Source organism: Leptonychotes weddellii, chromosome 16 (assembly GCF_054177405.1).
Source record: "Leptonychotes weddellii isolate Sample4059 chromosome 16, ASM5417740v2, whole genome shotgun sequence".
NCBI lineage: Eukaryota > Metazoa > Chordata > Mammalia > Carnivora > Phocidae > Leptonychotes > Leptonychotes weddellii.
Genome location: NC_138384.1, coordinates 33,676,237 through 33,697,461, shown reverse-complemented (window position 1 = coordinate 33,697,461; position 21,225 = coordinate 33,676,237). Strand labels below are relative to the sequence as shown.

At 33.9% G+C, this 21,225-nt stretch overlaps 1 protein-coding gene across 1 annotated transcript in view; it reads right to left on the bottom strand.

The window, feature by feature from the left end:
- Positions 1-932: 932 nt before the first annotated feature.
- Positions 933-21,225, bottom strand: part of URI1 (URI1 prefoldin like chaperone) — a 74,276-nt gene continuing 53,983 nt past the window's right edge. Inside the window, exons 5-11 of the mRNA XM_081806657.1 lie at positions 12,878-12,969; positions 12,626-12,683; positions 10,420-10,588; positions 8,685-9,030; positions 6,558-6,700; positions 5,512-5,761; positions 933-2,686 (exon numbers count right to left, since the gene is read on the bottom strand). Coding sequence (XP_081662783.1) covers positions 2,504-2,686; positions 5,512-5,761; positions 6,558-6,700; positions 8,685-9,030; positions 10,420-10,588; positions 12,626-12,683; positions 12,878-12,969 — 1,241 coding nt within the window. The 3' untranslated portion in view covers positions 933-2,503. The remainder of the gene's footprint in view (positions 2,687-5,511; positions 5,762-6,557; positions 6,701-8,684; positions 9,031-10,419; positions 10,589-12,625; positions 12,684-12,877; positions 12,970-21,225) is intronic.

The window sequence follows — 21,225 nt, the reverse complement described above, 5'->3', positions numbered from 1 at the left end:
AACAAGATCTGCCAATGAATGCAAAAATTAGTGGGCTTAAGTTGGAGGAGGAAAAAAAGCATAATCTCAAAGTATCCCCTTGAGTATTTATTAACTACAAAGGAGAAGATAGTAACTTTATAGTGGAGAAACCTAGCAGACACCACCTTAACAAGGTTAACACTGAAATTTTGGACCTCTTGAAATGACACACTAGAATGCATCTCTGATATGAACCTCTTGATATGATGCGTTTCTGTGGCATTCTTGCCAAAAATGCAAAACCTCATTCTAATTATGAGTACATCAAACAAACTCAAATTGAGGAGCATCCTACAAAATATCTGACCAGTACTCTTCAAAATGTCAAAGTCATAAAAGAAAACAAACTATCAGACCGGAGGAAACTAAGGATAGTTACAATAAATGCAAAATAGGATCCTAGAACAGAAAAACAACACTTAGTGAAAAAGTTGGTGAAATTCAAGTAAGATCTGTAGATCAGTTAATAGTACTGCACCAACATAAATTTTCCGGTTTTAATCATTGCATTAGGGTTATACAAAATATTATAATATTAGGGGAAGCTGAATGAAGAGGTATATGGAACTATACTATTTTTGCAATTTTTCTGTAAGTCTAAAATTTGTTCAACATACAAAAAAACTTCTATTCTGTTTTACAAGGGTTTAAAAGAGAACACTTATGACCAGCTTCATTTTATCCCACTGAAACATGAATTTAATATGAAAAATAAAGCTATAATGTAAAATTACAATCAAAACTTTGTTTTAAGACTGAAGCCATGAAATGGGGCCACACCACTTCATTTGGTTTTCAGCAGAACATAAGAAAATGTTACCGAACACTTTTTCTTTGCTTCTACCACCATCTTATTCTATGAGGGAACATCTTATTTGCAAGAAGTGACATAAACTACATAAACAACAGGCTCAAATTATGAAAAATTATTTAATGACAGTACTCTTGAAATTACATGCCCATAAAGAGTATCACAATAGTCCCACAATAAAGTTTGTTTCTGGGGGAATATCTAACAGGGCTCACTTGAATAGCAATTGGGAGTCAGGACTCTTCTGTGTGTATGTGATGGTACTCTTGGTTTGGTTTGATTTTTGTGGGGGAATGGGCTGAGAGAAAACAGTTTTAACTAAAAATATATGCACAGTTGATTAAAATTTACTAAAGAACAAATCTTCTACATTTTTAGGCTATCTTTCAAAATCATTCCTCTGTTCTGACTTATCCATTAACTTGTGGAGATTCAGGCTCACCCCCGTATTATTAAAATACATATTCATAAAACTTTTACAGTTGTGCTGTTCTAGTTACAAATAGCTTCTACTTTTCTAGGACATAATTTCACTTTGTTTAAGCAAGAATTCATTAAAGAAGCTATAAATAACTTTTAAATATTTAGCCATGAATAGAGGGTGGACTGGCATTGATGGCTTATTTTAGTACTAATGCAGAATGCTTTTTAAAAGCTACATTTCAACATGCATCAAGCTAATGATTAACACTTGCAGTGTAATTTTCAATGTTAGAATAAATTTCTCTTTAAGGATTTTTGCTAACAGTCAATATGTTATTTCAATTATTTACTAGTAGGAAAGTAGCCTTAGAGAATGAAAATGTTGGAAAATTAAAACATAAAATTCCTTATATAAAAAATCTCGGATTTTTTTTTTTTAAGCATCTACACAACCTTTCCTTCTCTCCCAAAATATAATTCCAGTTAAAAGTGAACACACCAAGGGAGAAGAATTGCCTATGGAATTATACGAATTCAAGGAACCACTGTGTGGTGCAGGTAGCATATACATGAATCAAAGACATTTCTGTATTCAATTCTGAATCATAAACTTCACAACATTTTAGAGACCAAGTTTCATAAAATTTTTACTTGAAAAAAAAAAAAACGTTTTACAAAATACCATTCTTCTAATCAAAGAAACTTTCCCAAATGTAGCTTTCTGCCTCAGAGATGATATAATGACCATCAAAGGGGAGAGTTTTTTTAAATAGCCACCTAGCTGCAAAACCTACCAGAAGTAGATTTTTTTAAAGTGCCTTTAAAATGCTAAAGCAAGTAACATAATTGTTCAATCTATTTGAAATTTTTTAAGTTTCCTTAAAATGGTCCATATGGTATGCACAACTTCACAGCTGGTACAAAACTGCCTGTATTTAGTTCAAAACACAAAAACAATGCACATAAACAGTATTCTTTGAAAAGTAATTCTAAATACTGCCAGTGCATCATAAGAAAACTTAGACAACAGTACTGACAGTATTCAGAGAATTAACAAAACAAGCTGAATATTGAAGTATTCAAACATTTACTTTGATTTTTAATACCACTGATAACAGTAAGAGATCTTGCTGCCAAATGAATTCTGGATGCCTATTTCAAACTACACGTAACATATTTTGTGATATAGATTCTAAAGAAATGCAAAACTAGGTTCCAGGATGTAAACTCCCATTGCCTAGGCAGGCCCTAGTTTTTCTGCTGCAATCTGGCAGCTTTGAACTTTGAAACCCTCTTTGTAGTTTCTTCTGATACTTCTGACAGAACTTCTTTTCGTTCTGGAATGGTGGGTAGCACAGGATGAACCAGGGTTGGGTGTGGTGTTAAGGAGGGCGATAGAAATTCTTTTTCTATTACAGTTCCAGAAAAAGCCTAGAAGACAAAAGTCAGATTATGGTAACAAAACATAAGTAAGATGCCCACAAAATCTTTATCCTGTATTTGCCAATGAGACATTTCTTTTTGTTAATTCTTAAGATTTTTGGATAAATACACAAAATACAAATTGTTCAGAGAAATCAAGTACTATTAAAATATATCTTAATTACACCACCAAATATAAGTAGATTTTTATAAGAAAGCAAAATATAAAATGAATGTTTCATCTGGTATCAAACAAAAATGGGTACATAAAATATCCTCAACTTTCACACATTCCATTTATGTCCAGACCATGCTGTGAAAAATAATGTATTGAACTAAAACATGCTATTAGGGTGTCAAACATGAGCTGATGAATGAGCTACCCTATGGAGGCCATGCTGCCCGCTAGCCAATAGCTTACTTTCAGCAGTAGTGACATTTCTTAGGTGGTGTTCATTTATGCAATTACTTGAGAATTTTATTGAATCTTGCCTCAATTTTATTTAAGAGATCAGTGTAAACTGAAAAATTAAGTGCTGATACTAGTGGGGACAAGCATCTGTCTCAAAATTTATCATAATTCAGTAATGAAAATCAGATGTTCCACAAAAAAAAAATGATTCTTTTAATTTCAACTGGATGTCTGCTGGACTTAATCTGGCCAACTATGTGTTCAATTGAAAAAAAAGTAATGTGTACAAAATGCTGGAAATATAACCAAAGATATATCTTTATATATCTTTTTATATAAAGGGGCCCCTGGGTTGCTCAGTCAGTTAAGTGTCTGCCTTCAGCTCAGGTCATGATCCAGCCCTGCATCCATCGGGCTCCCTGCTCAGCGGGGAGCCCGCTTCTCCCTCTCCCTCTGCCCCTCCCCACACCTGTGCTCTCTCGCACGCTCACTCTCTCTCAAATAAATATTTTAAAATAAATAAATATAAATGAAGGAATGAAGGAATGAATAAATAAGATCTATAAAAACCAAGGAGTTGATACGGATTTTATTCTTAAAGTTTCTGGTATTTGATTGCCCCTTTCATCTTTTAAAACTCATTACATACAAAGTAAAAACTGACATGTAAACTTTCATGTATATTTTGCTTCCCTTTGTCTACCAAGAGTACAAATTTAGTTAAGACAATGTATCACCTGAATACTTTAGAAAGCCACGCCCCTCCACCTTGCCCCACCAAAGAAACAAAAGAAGAATGCCCCTTCCTTCCCACAGTATTTCAAGAACTTGGGTGGAATCCAAGCTCTTAAAAGAAACTCAAAGTCTACTTTCTCAAAACTCCTATTTTATCCTGATGAGCACTGAGCCTTATATAAAAAATGCTTCTGCAAAAAGAAGACATTATTTCAGCATTTAAAGACACTGAAAAGGGTATCTTTCAAATACGTACCATATGCATAAACAATTTGTTTTGATGTTAAAAAAAAAATGTACAGCATCTAGAATGCTAATGATAACAGTTCAATACAAAATGCAAAGCTAGTAAGAATGAAATAAAACTAAGTTCCAATCTTGAGCTCTAACTATACCATGATACATTAAGTCCTTATAAAAACCTAATTTTCAAAAACTTAAAAATAGCAAAAGTCTACATCCATTACCTGTTTTTCTAATAGTATGGAAGACTATTAAATGAGATACTTTCCAGGGCAACTGAGATCACTGTATTGGGTAGAGGGGAGGAGAATATACTGATCATATATACTGTCTCTAAATGCTAATGATTTCCATCCCCAGTGACATTTAATACAATTATCACCATTTCGTTACTATTTAGTACAAGCAATAGTTTTAGATATGCTTGCTTATATATAAACATATATATTTTTAGATGTATTTGACGTATACACAAATGGGTGTATCACTTTGATACAGGTGTGAGTGGGAACCTTATAAACTATAAATCTGAAATACCCACAAAACAGAACAAAACAATTTAGAAATTGTGCCTGGGAATAATGGCAACCATAACATATGACTATTTCAAAGATAGGAATTCTTATTTTGGGATCGCCCACTACCCCTCCCCCCCACACACAAAAGTGTGTACAATGTGGTAGATAAGAATGTATCTGTGTGCACTCATTTTTCTGAGGGGAGGATCTACAGGTTTCATTAAATTGTAAAACGGTTCCATAACCCCCAAGAATAAATATGTCCCTGGCACACACCAAAGTGTATAGTCATCTACTTGAACTATTATAAAATGACTATGGTTTGGTCTAGTGGTAATTTATTTAAAGTAAGCTGCTAAATGATCTTCTAGCCAAAAATGTAACACATATGCAAACTGAGATACTTTAAAATTCCTACTTCACAAAAAAAAAACTTTAAGATTGGTAATATTTTCCCCCTGCAAAAGTTTCTTGAATTATGTTAACTTTACAAGACCCTCATTTATGTTGGTAGTGACTATTCATTTTTTTACAAATTATTAATTATTGAAAAAGAACAAGCCTAGAATGAATTAGGTCTCATAATTTTTGAGATTAAATATATGTATAAAGAAGCTATAAGATAAACACTTCCATTAACCAGTTGATTAACTTCAATAAATAACTATATAAGACAAAGTAATTTAAAGAGTAGAAGACTAATAATTTATAAACCATACCTGGGAGATACAGCACCTATAATTTTTAAAAAAGCAGAGGAGAGCCTCTTTTAAAGAAATGTCTTTTCAACTCCAAAAATTATCTATGTGAAATCGGGAAAGTGAATCATAGGCGCTTCTGAAATGGAGCTACCACCACCTTTTTGATCTCACAAAAACTGAGGAAAGATACTATATGAAATAGAAGAGGCAGAGACACACACACACCTCAGGCGTTCCTGATAAGGACAAAAGTTTCTTGTGATGGTTTTCCTCTCGTTCCTCTTCCAAAATACTCTCACTAGTGTCACTGCAAGTGGCCTCTTCGCAGCTGACACTCCTCAGGCCTCCCCGCCGGTCGTCCAAGTCGGCAGCACTGCTTTCACTGGTATCACTGCAAACACTGTTCTCTCTGCTGCGAGACTTCAGGATCGACTTGCGAGGCACATACTCCCCGTTCACAACATCAACGAAGACTCTACAATACCCAAAAACATACACAGCCACTTTGGGTAACTCAATACCAGAGGATACATTTATAATGATTTAAAAAAAATCTTTTCTAGAAATTAATCTGAAATGCTTTTTTCAAAATTACATCTAAAATTTTCACAATCAAAATAATTTTTAGCTTCAAATGATGTATTTTATATTCTTAAAAACATGATTTTTTTGGCCTAATAGAGTACTTTTTTTATACCCATGTTCTGGGTGACACCTGATTTGCCAAAATTCCACATAAATTTAGGCCTACTTAGAAGACAGTTTAGCAATTTTAACTATTTTACAAATATGGGTCATGAAAACAGTAGGTATTTTTAAATGGTAACTTTTTCAACAAACAACACAACAAAAAACTGGAACAGCAATACTTGACTCCTGCTTTGTGAAAAGGTAAACCACATGCCAAGCATCTTCACAGCTATGGCAAGAAAGTACTGCTCCAGCCCACTAGAAACACAAACTTTTATTTCTAAAGTTAACATACAACATTTTTTGACTGGATCAATTGGGAATGTTTTAAAAGCACTGGCAAAGAGGGGGAAAAGGGAAAGATCATGCACTTTTCCAAGTGCTTTGACCTGGGAACCTATGGTAGCTCAGTAGACCCTGTCAGAGTCTTTGAAATACTAAGCCAACTCTATCAGAATACCTCACTTTTCAGTGACAGATATAGCCTTCTGTATTACAGACAACCTTTTGCTATAAATGTTCAGTTACAAAAAGAGGGAAGGGAACAGCAGATTGTTCTGTTGCCTGTGAATACCACTCACCTATAAATGTCAGCAGGAGTCCTGATAGTAGGCAGCTCTTGGGCAGAATGACTACCACCAGAGCTGTTCTTTCGTTTACGTTTGGCTTCTTCTTTCTTTTCACTGAATTTTAAAGTGGTATTTTTTCCAGTATTTATTCGGACCTAAAAATTTCACAGCATAAAATAACCCTTTTGAGAAATTAAATCAAAGCCAAAACTAAAACAAACTCTGTAAGTAAAGAAGAGAGACACTTTAAATTTTTTTGACACTCATGAAATGATGTGCATTATTGGGATTAAAAAAAGTCCTTACCTTAACATACTTCTACTACATTAAATTATATCATCTTTAATGACCAATTCTGGTCTTCAGTGACTTTATTATTGTATTGAAAGCAAATTACATTTACACTAAATGACTGATTTATTATAAGCTTTCACATCACCCCATTACTTTGACGTAAATTTTTGGCTTAAATCATGCATTTCAAAACAAAGAGCACAATTAACCAAAAGAAGTATTTGGTAAGAATATAAAATTTAGGTCATAAAAGCAATATTAGATAATATTTAACTATTTAGAATTTTTTAAATATCTCTAGTTTTTAGAAATTGAAGGGAAAAAAAAAAAAAACCCTGCAGGATTATCATGTTTTTCTTCTATTCCTACTCGGCATTTATACTGCACTTTCCACATGAATGACTGCTCTTCCTCATAACATTCCTAAAAATACTACTTTTTCTTCCTGTTTTATCGACATGCAAATAAGAAAAAGTTTAAAGCCTGAAATAAGAATCATAAAATAAACTTCTTTTTCTGGTTATCAATTTTTTCCAAAGAATTCACAAGATGCTCCCTTTAGCCTGAAGTATTAAAAAATAAATAAATAAACAAATAAATAATTTCACTTCATATTAGAGCAGGGATAACTTAAGGGACCTAAGAAATATCAAATATGTTTTAAACATGTTTCATTAAATAATAATCACGGATACTTAAGACTGATACCACGGACCCTTAACTCTGCTCTAGGCAATCCCTGAAGAGGTACCTTGTGGTACAAAGAGCACTACACTGACACAAAGGACTTTGTTTTATTACTAGCCAGCTCTATGGACTTCTAGGCCTTAAGTTTCCTTGAGAAAGATGAATTAGAAAGATAAATTCCCAGCTGCTCCTCAGAGCAGCACTGCGGAGCAAGGGAATGGGTTTAAGGTAGTCTATCCTTCCTCCAATCAGAACCAACCTGTTTTGATCTATTTTAAATACTGGGATTTTACAATAAGTACGAAGGGAATAAAAAGTCTTTTGATACTAAAGAAACGCTTACAAACCCTGTATTAGAAGATATCTACAGTAACCCTCAGGTCTAAAATGCCAAAATAAAGTCATGATTATCCACAGATGTTTATATTTACTTTATCAGAAAAGGAGCTGCTTTTAACTTCCTCCTAAATTTTTCCACTTTGCTCATGGTGCTCCTATTCATATTGTGCCCACACAGAAAATAAAAACCTGGCATAATTAAAAATGTAACCAAAGCAGTCACTTTAACATCCTAAGTACACCAAAACACCCACAATATAATTAACTCTCGAATTCATAAGAAAACTCTCTGAATGAAGGACAGGTGGAGTTACAGTGGTTGCTGCTCAAATCTGATCCCTTTCCAGACCCCAAACAATTCAAATTCTATTGTGGCTTCAGAGAACAATGGACCAAAACCAACTATCTAGACTTTAGACTCCCTCCCCACCCTTTTTCTTTTTAGAAAAATTGGCCAGAGGGGCGCCTGGGTGGCTCAGTTGGTTAAGCGACTGCCTTCGGCTCAGGTCATGATCCTGGAGTCCCGGGATCGAGTCCCGCATCAGGCTCCCTGCTCGGCAGGGAGTCTGCTTCTCCCTCTGACCCTCCTCCCTCTCATGCTCTCTGTCTCTCATTCTCTCTCTCTCACATAAATAAATAAAATCTTTAAAAAAAAAAAAAAGAAAAATTGGCCAGAATAAGAGGCAAAAGATGGTTTTCTTGTTTGGCACTATCAACAATATTAATCACTGCTGACACTGTTCTTTTTTAAAGAGTATTATAGATGATACTGAATATTTAAATTATATGCAAAATTAATAAAGTTAAAAGTATACAAACCCTCTTAGGTTCGACAGTATGAGAAAAATATATTGTTGGTACAGAATGATCTCCAACCCCTAAAGCATCATGGTCATTTTCATTTTCATTATCACCACCAACATCATCATCATCCTCCTCCTCCTCCTCCTCCTCATTACTGTGGTAAGAATTTGAACTGTTCATTGAATGAATGCCATTCATTTGACCACCGAACAGTTCTGAATGTGTAACATCCTTATAACAGCTGTTCGAAGTAACAGAGTCTGTTACTTGATGCATCACATGCACATTTATATTCTGATCTTCCTTTTCTTCTTCAGAAGACGTCGTATCCTCTCCATTTGCAATCATAATATCAGGCTTACTAGTAAAGAAAAAGAAAATTAACAAGATCTAACAAACACATCAAAATTCTCCATATTCTAATTCTCAGTTCATTTCAATGGGCAGAAATTAAGATTGAATAAGATATATTTTTAACTAGAATTCTAAGTCTATAAAAATGTTTTGAAATAAATTAACAAAAAACCCCTACGCTAATTCTGTATGTTGTAGTTACTCAAACACTAAGTAGAATATAGATGATTTTTTTTATCTTTGCAAGAGGACATGGCCACCCACAACACAATATAAATAATACAATCAAGAGATTTGTTAAGAAATTCACAGAGAATATGTTTCTCTATTTAAAGACCAGAAATTAAAGCCCCAGAACATGTAACACATTCTTATTTCCTACTTCTATATTTGGAATATTTTACAAGCATGTATTATTGTAATTTTAAAAAAAGAAGAATTCACATGTACACACATGCATATAATTATATTTATACACACACGTACATTTTTCATGCTTCATTTCTGAAGGATTTGAAGACCTTACAAAAATAACAAAACCAAAAATGCAATAGAACTGAAATAACATCATGCAAAAATAGAAAGAGAATCATGACCAAGAAAATAACAAGATTCAAGACTGATCTAAAAAAATGAAAGAGTATCAGTTAATCAAAAAGACCTAAGAATTTATAAGTGAAACGGTAGAAAAAAATATATATCCTTTGTGCTTCATGTCCTATTTTTCACAGAAACTAATTACTGCATATGGTACATCATTAAGCAAAATAATATATGAACTTCCCTAGTAACAGATTTCATTGAGCATTGTGACAATTCCAAGTGAGTGCTAATGTGTATTTCAAACAGCAGTTTGGAAAAGTTTTTCATATATATAACTACCTGACCAGATTACAAACTGTCTGCTCAATAAACAGAAAAGTTTGCAAAGGAAAGCAAGAATAAACCTTTTACAGTAACAAATCCAGAGCAAGTTTTTCTTTAACAAGTCATGCAAATATACAGCATTATCCTGACTAGAGTATAAAAATATTTCATTTAAAATGTAATATATAAAACATCCATAATTATTGGAAGTCGACTATATGATATATCTTAGGACTTCATTATATAAAATACGGCTGAAATCTTATAATTAAAAAAACAGGAATATTAAGTATTTCTGTACACACACACATACGCATGGGCATGTACATGAATGTACAGCCCTAAAAGAAAATATTCTAAAGAAGTAAATATTTATTTTAGAGTGGTAGGATTATTGATATTTTAATATATTATACCTTTCTATATTTTCTTCAATTAACATGTATTGTTTTATTAATGAGGAAAGAGATTAACAAGGAAATGTGTTTAGAAACAAATTCTCTTGGAAAGATAATTTGTCATTAGGTACCTATCAAGTTCACCCAGCAATTCTTCTTGTCTCTCTAGTTCTTCAAGTCGAGCCCACAGTTCCTTATCAGCAAGCAAATCCTTGGATTTTACATCATTTGCAAAATCTGCTTCAAAAATATCTGAAGTTTTTGGTTTGGAGTGAGGTTTATGCGCAATTCGGTGTTTTGCTATTTAAAAAAAAAAAAAGGAAAGACATGGCTATTAATGGCCAACTTTAAAAAGGCATAAACGTAGATTTAATGAGACTTTCTTTAGGGGAGAGGGGATGTTGAGACAGAGAGAGGGATGGTTTTAAAGGTAAGCAAAGACAACTCCAAGATGTATCTATCTCATAATCTTGCTACTCAAAGTGTGGTCCAAGGACCAGCACCACTGGTATCCTTGCAGAACATTTCAGAAGTATTGACACTCAGGGCCACCCCAGATCTGCCAAATCACAACCTTGTGTTTTAACAAGAGCCCAAGAGGATTCATATGCACATTAAAGACCGTGAAGAGCTACCTGAGAGCTTCAAAAATGTGTAAGTAGAAATGGTCACAAGGTACCCTACTTATAACAAAAAATTCAACACAAATAATACATATCTTCCATTCTTACTCAAGAGAATTTAGTTACTAAAGTAACACATCAAAGCCTTGTCACATGATACTTTCAACTCTAAGACACTGCCAGGCATGAATACCCTCGGAGGAATCTATGGAGGCTAATCCCTAGAAAGTTGGACTATAATTTTATATATGAACATTTCTACATTTTAAATTGCTTTATCTTATTTGTAATTCTCATGTGAGGGCAGGAGATAAAGAAAATCTGAACTCAAATCCATTTGCTTTTCATTTGAAAAAAATGGACTTTTTTATAAAGCGTATTATAGCTTTGAAGAAGGCAATGGGGAAGAAGTCTAAAATGCTGTTACGAGATATGGTTAACAGATGACCTCCACCATATATTCAAAAGTAGAACACTGTCTCCTAAATCTGAAAATACCAAAATTATGTTTCATGGCCTATTATTCTCTGTAACTATCATTGATAAAGCACTATTAGCAAGTTTCATATTTTAGCCCTGTAAAACACAAAAATCTTTCATTGGTCATCACAAACAAAAATTGTAACTTGTCTTTCTGTTCTTTAACTAAAATATGTCTCCTTTATTTCACCTTCTAAAGCCACTTGATATTAATTTTGATGCCCTATTAGTAGAGAGAGTATGACTAGAATATGGCTTCTAAAATTATGTCTGTTTCAACCAGTAAGTTCTCTTCAGAGTTAATTACTTAAAAAAAATGGACTTTAAAAAAAATCAAAATAATGTTAAAAGTAACAGTTTTCTACAGCAGCAAATTATAAACCATTTATGGGGCGCCTGGGTGGCTCAGTTGGTTAAGCGACTGCCTTCGGCTCAGGTCATGATCCTGGAGTCCTGGGATCGAGTCCCGTATCGAGCTCCCTGCTTGGCAGGAAGTCTGCTTCTCCCTCTGACCCTCCTCCCTCTCATACTCTCTGTCTCTCATTCTCTCTCTCTCAAAATCAATAAATAAAATCTTTAAAAAAAAAAAATTATAAACCATTGATGTAATACTTTTAAAAATTTCACTACTGTAACACATTACAACTGACTGGGGAATCACTCACTTGCTGCCTTTACTGAAGTAAACCCAAGCATACAAACCCATCCTTGGCAAGAGAAGGCTATCAGGTGAGCCTGGGAAAGCCCCTGTGTCCGGAATGCCACTGCAGGCAACACAAAATGAATGGCTGAGAAATGCTTAGATTGTCTTCATTCTTTCTTCCAAAACCAACATCTAAAGCTAAACTTTTAAAAGAAGAAGAACTAGCAAAAGATATATTATGACTCAAAGTCAATGATCAAATTAGGAGCAGACCAGTGTACAGAATATACATCTTCTGAATTTGAGATATTTGGATCATCACAACTTTGAAGAAAGCCATGTCATCTCACCACTTAAAATAGATCAGCCAGGAATCAAGTTTTTCATCAAAAAGTTATTTCTCTTCTCATGTTCATATTTTAAAATACATTAAAACATATGATTTATACCAAAGTTATAAAAACATAATAATAATAAAGAATAAATGAAACAGTATCATATAATCCTAAATATCTCACATAAGAGTCCCTGAAAATCAACACAAATGGCAAATATTTAAATACCCAGACATAAAACAATCTTACTGCTTACCTTTAAATTCAAAGTCACTTTTAATTTCTTCTCTTATGTCAACAATATCGCCTGCAGCCTAATTTTTTAAACAAAAAAAGCCCATTAACAATTTGAATCTTCAATACATTAAAATTCTTATAAGTGCAATCATACAACCTAGAAAAATGCCTGAAAGCAACTGAAACAAGGGATTTGTTCCAGGGCTGTAAGATTTTTTTTCAACATAAAGACTGTTCTAAAAAAACTAGAAGATTGAAAACCAATACTCACATCACTCATTTTCTGCAAATCTTCTGTGAATTCAACTCTGGATTCAAAATTTTTCATCACTTTTTTTAAATCATCTATTGTTTTTCTTACATCTGAAATAAACAACACAACCATTATGTAAAACGTGGCATATGTAAGACCTACAGTATCATTTTAACTATACTCCTATCATACTGCAAATATAATGACTAATTAATAATGCTTTAGAAAAGACTCTTACCTTATCTTTATTTTCATTTTCAATGGACTTAACAGTATAGTCACACTGTGGGTTTTTTGTGATATACATAGTATGTGACTCTGTTACTAAGGTGTCTGTCTACTAACATTTTTCTCTACATTACAGAATGCAGAATGCGATTACAGCTGTGCACGGTACGACCAAATTCCTCCAGAACCACCACCTATTTGGACTATCACACATAACACAGTGTTTCACAATAGTTTGTATAATTTTTATCCAGCTTTATAACAAAAGGATAGAACAGACTGAAATCTGTTATTTTGCTTCAGTACAGAAACATTCCTGAATTAAACAACTGAAAATATAAAATTTTTATGGCATATTATCATCCATTTTCCAACTTTAAATTTTAATAACTGCATAGTAATACAATCTATACACTTTCAATTTCTCCTAAATATCACCCTCCATTAATTTATTTGAAGAAAAAACTTAATTTGGGAATGGACATAAACATTTCTCTATCTAATACTGGACAAATGCAACAAGTAATTCATGTTTCTCGGATTGAAGTAGAAATCTCTCTGTTATGCAGCCAACAGCACCATCCAAAATGCAGGGGATTTCTAATCATAATTGTAAGCTGAATGATCTCCAAATATAGAATTTTTTAAGGACAGGCACTGATAAAGAATAATAGAGAGTAATCTGATACGTCCTCCCCCGGATGCTGGGTGATTTCCTACTGTTTGACAACAGGCACTCAATCAGTAAGCAGCTCAGGAGGGGATGGAGGAGAAAAGTATACAGTCCCTTCTCTGCCAATGATGAATGTAGGTCTGGCAAAGGTCTAAGCAGTTAAAATATCTTTTAAAAGCATGAAAATAAGGCAGGGTGTTCAAAGTGAAATATCAGCCCATGTGAAGGGCTTTTCAAACAGCGGCACATTTTCTGACACAGCTTTCGTGATACGCAATGCTAGTTTAAATGAAACACCAGCACTTGTGCTCTAGCCATGAATGGGTTACAAAGAAAAGACTGCATTAACCAAATGAAAATGACGGTGTAAACAGTTCATAAAGCCTCGCAGCCCCGATGCCGCTGTAGATCATTAAATTCCTGCAACAATTAGACCTTTTCTCACGGCAGCAAATTGGAGCGGTTGCCATGGCAAATCTGAGCCCTTAAGTCATATATCTTTGATTGCAGAAAGGTCAGACTCAGACAGCCTAATAACTCAAGGAGCTGTTTGACAGGTTTCATCCGAGCATGGTCACAGAACAGCATAAAACTGTGTCGGCAGTTGTTAAAAGCAGGGGGTCAGGGAAAAGGTTAAGGTTATGGAATGTTTTTGCTTCAGTAAACTCAGTCAGATAATGTGTCTAACCAGCTTTAGATCCAAAGAACATGATTTTAGGTAGGAGGTCAAATCAATAACTTTTTTCAAGAAGACTGGAAAATATTAAAAATGGCAGGTAGGTAAGCTAAGTACATTTTTAAAAGTCTATCCACATCTAAATACTGTGCAACTAAGCTGAAGGTATCCCGGGAAGCCTTGGCTTGTCAATGTGGAGAGAACAGATTGTTCATTGAGGCCCTTATATATTATAGGACTTAACTTTCAATCAACTGTTGTTGATTTTAAAGGAAACTCGTCCTAAGTCATACATGTTAGAAAAAGTTGTGTGACTATTCCATTTAAGAAGCTAAAGAATGTTTTACAGAAAGGGTAATTAGGAAAACAAAAGATATATCACACACTTATATTTCCCTCTTTAAATTGAGAAAAGCTCTTTTCAACCATACATTAATAATGAACCACTATCACAAAGTTAGAGAATCAGATCTCAAGATCACGTATTTTATAACAGAATCCCAGAAATAACTCCAATTACCACCACCACCATCATCATCACGAATATATTTAATACAAAGATGTACATTCTATCTGTGATGTACATTAAACATGGGCACAGATACTATTAAGTATAATACTATGAAAACATCATGTAAGTTCTATGTTTAGAAACAAAGAATTAGATAACTATATAGAAGTTTTAAGACAAGAAAAAAGAAAGCTGGACCAGTGCTAAAAAAAAATAGCAACAAAAAGCTGGTTGCTCAGAATACAGCAGGATAAGTGCTGATACTGATTTTGCACAAAATAAATAACAAGTCAAAATAAAATTCATTATCTACAGGTTAGTTCAAAAGAATAATATTTAAAAAATCAGAATAACTTAATTATGTTTCTTTCTCTAACTCTGAGACTTAACATTATTAACCATGATTTTACATTTTTCACTAAAGCTTTCTGTACCCTATTCTCCAAACTTTTTTGTTAAGAGATGAAACAGACGTAGGTCACTAAAAACAAATCATGTAAATAGACTCAATCAACATCCTAAACATAACCCAGTTAAAATCTATTAAGCGAGATTTCAAACCACACTGAAATCATAGTGAATAACAACCTGTTTAGAGAACAGAAAATATACTTTTTAATATGGACAATATCTGTACTAGTTTTAATCTCATACATTCTAATAATCAATTGTTCTGGGCAAAAGAAAACTGAAGTTCAGTTGGATCAAACACACATCTGTGAAAAGTACAGAAGAAAGTACAGGATTCCCCCACTATCTGAAACCATAGCATTCCTACGAAAACTTTTGTAAGCCAAAATGGTATAAAGAGAAGAAGCAATTACCATTAACATATAAGGAAAAGTTTTTGAGTATTCACAGACCTAAAAAATAATCTATTAGGCTTTTCTGATACCTTAGGACACACCTTGCTAACAAGATAAAGCACGCCTGCCCACAGAGTTCAAAGTTATGGTGGCTTGATGCTGAGTATCATTCCAGGGAAGGTGCTTGAAGGTGTTTAGAGTACATGCTGGCCCTGTAAGGCTTGCTGCAAAATAAGCACTTTTAAATGCTATTTTTGCTTTTCACCTTTCTTCATAAAAGTGAAAATTCCCTTCAGATTTCTTTCAGTTAGGAAAAACAAGGTACTAACATCAGTCTCTCATACAAGTGAAGTGACTAACACAAACTTTCAAAAAATGGGATACCTGTGACTCCATATATACCAAAAAAAGGTAAAAATAAAAACAACTAAAATTTGAGAAAGAAAATAATTTGGAGGAAAGGAGAACAAAAGACTGTTTTCAAACAATGATAATTTTAACTAAAAATCAGAAATCAAATTTTATAGGCTTTCAAAAGTAAAGAATTCAATACAGTCATTACTTGTTCTGCTGACAAAACCAGGCTGCATGTTATTTCTGCACCAAGTATAACCTAGTATTTTAAAATCTTCACTAATTCAGAATCTATAATATAATTTGTCCAGAACTAGCTGAGATTCTTTGCACCAACTATGAAAAAGGAGACTGAAAGCAAACTAATAGTGCAAATTCTAAAGACCATCTTTAAACTAGAAAAGAAAATCTACAAGCTCTTAAAAACTTGAGCAGAATCATTTTCATCTAAGATAAATGATATACACTATTCACTAAGTAGGACCAAATATTTAGAAATATTTAGTTTATAGCTTGTGGAGTTACATATATTTGAAAGGAACAAAGTTATGGATGTAATAAAATTTACAAAGCCTCAATAAAAGTTACAAACATCATTCATGAGAGCGGTCTTCTTGCCTAGCCATATACTCATATGTACTAAATAGGATCCAGTCTATAAAGACAACTCTCTTCTGAATCCTTTGTGACCACTCCATTCTCAACCTTCTGTGTGCTGAAATTTTTCAGTATTCTTTCAACGGTTTCAATAGGACATGCCCCCTGGTGGAAATGCTCACAAACCTCTGTACAGGATCTCTCCTTAAACTAGTTCCAAGGTTTATACTTCTGATTTAACAAGAGATTGAATTCATGCACTTCATATTTACTTTTTCCCCATACCTCATTAAAACAACACTAAGTATTTTTATCAAAGGCATAAAAGACAAAGCTAATGGGAAAAGAGAAAAGAAATGACAAGTGATGTCAACCAAGTTTTGGAAACTGGACAAGTGATGACTGACTTTGTTCAACAGAAAATGCTGAACCCTAACTGCAGCAAGGGAAAGCTGCAGCAAGTCAATCTGGGCTGTCAGACCTGGAAAGAATTCTCTTGGAAATACTTCTGAATGAAAGCATGAGCTAAAACAAAGATGTGAATCAAAGTTTGAAGAGTCTTACTAAGTCTTACTAAAAACAGTCCTGAAACATCTAGCCTGATTCCCAAAACACTAAGATAAAGACTAGAAAATTCTTTTGTAGGATGCTGATTAAGCCCCAAACGGCGGATATTTGTAGATTCCTTAATGAAACAAAATCAGTTTGCCACCTGAACTCTCTACATAAAAGCCTAATAATCAAACTCAATCCATACACACAGCTTCTTAACAGTACTTGCCTCTTAAGTATAAATGGTTAGCCAAGGATCACCAAATATTTGAAGAGTCTTCACTATTAATGTCAAAGAGGAAGGAAGGGAGGGAGGGAGGAAAAAATATAAGAAGCACCGCAGAGGAAACAAAGGCAATGCATAAAGAAAACTTTAAAAGAAAAACTAATTCCTAAAAGAACAGTATTGTACTCATGAAACAAGAACAGTATGCTACACCAAAGGGACATTCAAAAAATAACAACAAAACAAAAACACAGAGCTCGTGGGAATTAAAATATACAGAAATTTTTTAAAAATCCACGATTCCAAAGATAAAAAGAAATCACTTCAAAACTTATAAGAAAGAGATGAATAACAGGAGAAGGAAATTATTAAAGAAATAATATTAAAAATTTTCCAGAACTGCAGGACATGCATCTCTACACTGGAAGAACCCAATAAACAAATTTTAAAAGATACACAACAAGGTATATCAATGTGGCATTTCAGATCATGGGGAATAAAGACAGAAACCTAGAGCTTCTAAAAAAAAAAACAAAAACAAAAGTTACATACACAGAAACAAGAATGGCATCAGCTTTTGCAAAAGCAATATACAAGACAGAAAGTAACAAGATAATATCTTCAAACTTCTGAAGGAAAAATTGCTTAAAACACAGAATTATCACAGTCTGGTTACAGAAAGAGTATAAAAAATATTTTCAGACATGCAAAATTTTAAAAAATATATCTCCTACACACCTTCCCAGAAAGTTACTAAAGGCTATATACCCCAACAAAATGAGTAAGACCTAAAAGAAGATGCCATGGGAACCAACGAACAGAGAATAAATAGGAGATAAAGACGTGGTATAATGGTAAAGGAAGATACCAGGAAGATAGCTGTCCTTTTTTCAAGATGGAAGCTAGTCCAAATCAAAGCAAGCCTGTGAAGAACTCTAGTACAGAGATCTCTAAGAATAAAATCAAAATGTATGAGTGAACAGCCACATGTCATTACACAACAAACAAATAAAAAGCAGTTAACTTCAAATGAAAAGCTATACAAGAATGGAAATGGAATTACATGTAAACATGAACACTGATTTAACAAAAATTATAATCAAATAATATTAAAAAGTTTGGGGAGCAGAGACCGAAAGAAGGACATGTAAATGATTTAAATGCTAGTCTTTAACTATAGGCAGGGAGCTAACAAATACTACAACATCTGAAAAAAGGTCAAGAAAATAGAATATGCAAATAACATGGGAAATATGGATAAAAAGAAAAGAACAATTAAAAAAAAAAAAAAGAAAAGAACAGCCAAAAGACTGAAAGTAATTACCTCTGGAGAATGGGAAATGGGAGCTGAGTAAGACCCTGATACTTTTTCATTATGTTTTAAGAAGATATACGATGTTTTAAAGCAACATACATTTTTTTTAAAAAGATTTATTTAGAGAGAAAGAGCGAGAGATTGCAGGTGGGGGGAGGGGCAGAGAGAGAACCTTAAAGCAGACTCCCTGATGAGTGCAGAGCTTTGATGGAGCCTGATGTGGGGCTCAATCTCATGACCCCATGAGATCATGAGCTGAGCCAAAACCAAGAGTTGAGCACTTAACCAACTGAGCCACCCAGGGCCCCAAGCTATATACATTTCTTATATAGAAAAAACCCAAATCATAAGTACATATATTTAAATATAAATATTACATAGTATTATAGAGATAAAACCAAATTATAAATTGTAAAACCAAAATCATAAGTCATAACAAAATATCAATGCACTTAAAATATGTATGCCCCACTAAAGATACTCAAAAACACACATATTGCCTCATAAATTAAATCATAAAACTGCTGATGGCCATATCACATTTCCCAAAACACATATTCCACAAATACTTCCAAACCTTCTAATCTCTCCCACTTCTGAATAAACTTAATTTTACTTCTGTGAAAATTTAAATCTTTAACTTCTCTAACTCAAATATTCTTCATCCATCCTGGCCTCTTTCTCTTTTTCATTGACACTTTCCAAAGCTACATTTTCTGTGTTTTTAATGTCATCGCATCCAGGATCTTTTATCATTTCTCTTGAACCATTAATCACTCAGTACATTTACTGCAAACATGCTCAAAAATTTCCCATGCTCAAAGGAAAATAAAATCTTCCCTTAAAACAATGATAAGAAGCAAAATTATAGACTAAAAAGCTCGAAGCCCTTATCCCCCCACCCTCCCAACCATAAAACATCCAAGAACAACCAGAAGCTAACTAAAATACCTACAAGAGCTCTGGAAAACAGTCAAAGGTCTACATCAACCAAGCAAACACCCAACCAAGAAAAAGTCACAATCAAAACAGCAGGAAATTTCAAGGCATTTTTACTTGCCTTTCCCCACCCCCTTCCCCAGTGGGAAGCAGTTTTGGTCTGGGCAATGTGGCAGCCCAGATCCCAATTCCCTTCCTTGAACCACAGAGAATAGACTAGACCTTATCTGCAACATTCTGATTTGTCTAGGGGCTGACTAAAGAAATGGTATGTGTCTCACCTAAAGCAGACTTCAGTGGGAGGAAATTAACTGGCACTGATCATGAAAGCTGCAGGGAGACTGCAGGGAGACTAGAGACCCGCAGACACCGGGCACAGAAAATTAGGGGCAAAGCCACACAACATACAACCTGAGATTGCAAAAAGAAGCAGAGGGAGAATCTTTGTAAATTAAAATATTCAAAAGCAGCTACATATACAGGATATTAAGAAAATCCCACAGGCCCAAGAAACATTATATGCTCAGAAAAAACAGGAAAGACCATAACCTTTCAGTCTGGGTTGATAAGAAAGCTCAGAGCATACCTACCTTATTCCGAAATCCTCATCAACCTGCAAAGACTGGGAAAAATAGCTGTTTTCACAAATGCCCATCAAAAATTAAAAATTTCACCAAAAATCAAAAGGCATACAATAAATAAGAAAACACAGCCCATTTCAAAAGAACAAAATACATCTCCAGAAACTGTCCCTAAAGAAACAAAGGCATCAGGTGTACTAAACAAAGACTTGAACATAACTGCCTTCAATATGCTCAATGAAGGGAAACACAAAAAGAACTAAAGGATATAAAGAAAATAATGCATGAACAAAATGAGAATATCAAGGAAGAGACAGAAATTATAAAAAGGAACCAAACAAATTCTAGAGTGGGAAAATTTAGTAACTAAATTGAAAAAGTCACCACAGGGACTCAACAGCATATTTGAGAAAGCAGATGAAACAATCAGTGAACCTGAAGACTGGGCATTTGAAATTACCAAAGTCTAAGAAAAAGAAAGAGAAGAGAATGAAGAAAAGGGAACTAAGCCCAGGGGACATATGGGTTATTATCAAACAGACCAATATACACATTAAGGGAGTCTCAAAAGGAAGAAAGTGGCAAAGAGATTATTAGAAGAAATAACGGCCAAAAAGTTCTAGAATTTGACAAAAGACATGACTCTCCAAATCCAAAAAGCTCAACTAACTATAAGGAAAGTAAACCTGGACACCCACACCAAGATAATAATCACACCTGAGAGACAAAGAGAGAATCTTGAAAGCAGCAAGAGAAAAGCAATTTATCACATATAAGGGATCCTCAAGGAGAATATAAGCAGATTTCTCAGCAGAAACCTTAAAACCTGGAAGGCAGTGAGTTGAAACATTTAAAGTGCTGAGAGAAAAAAACGATCCACTGAGAATCCTATATCCAGCAACTATCCT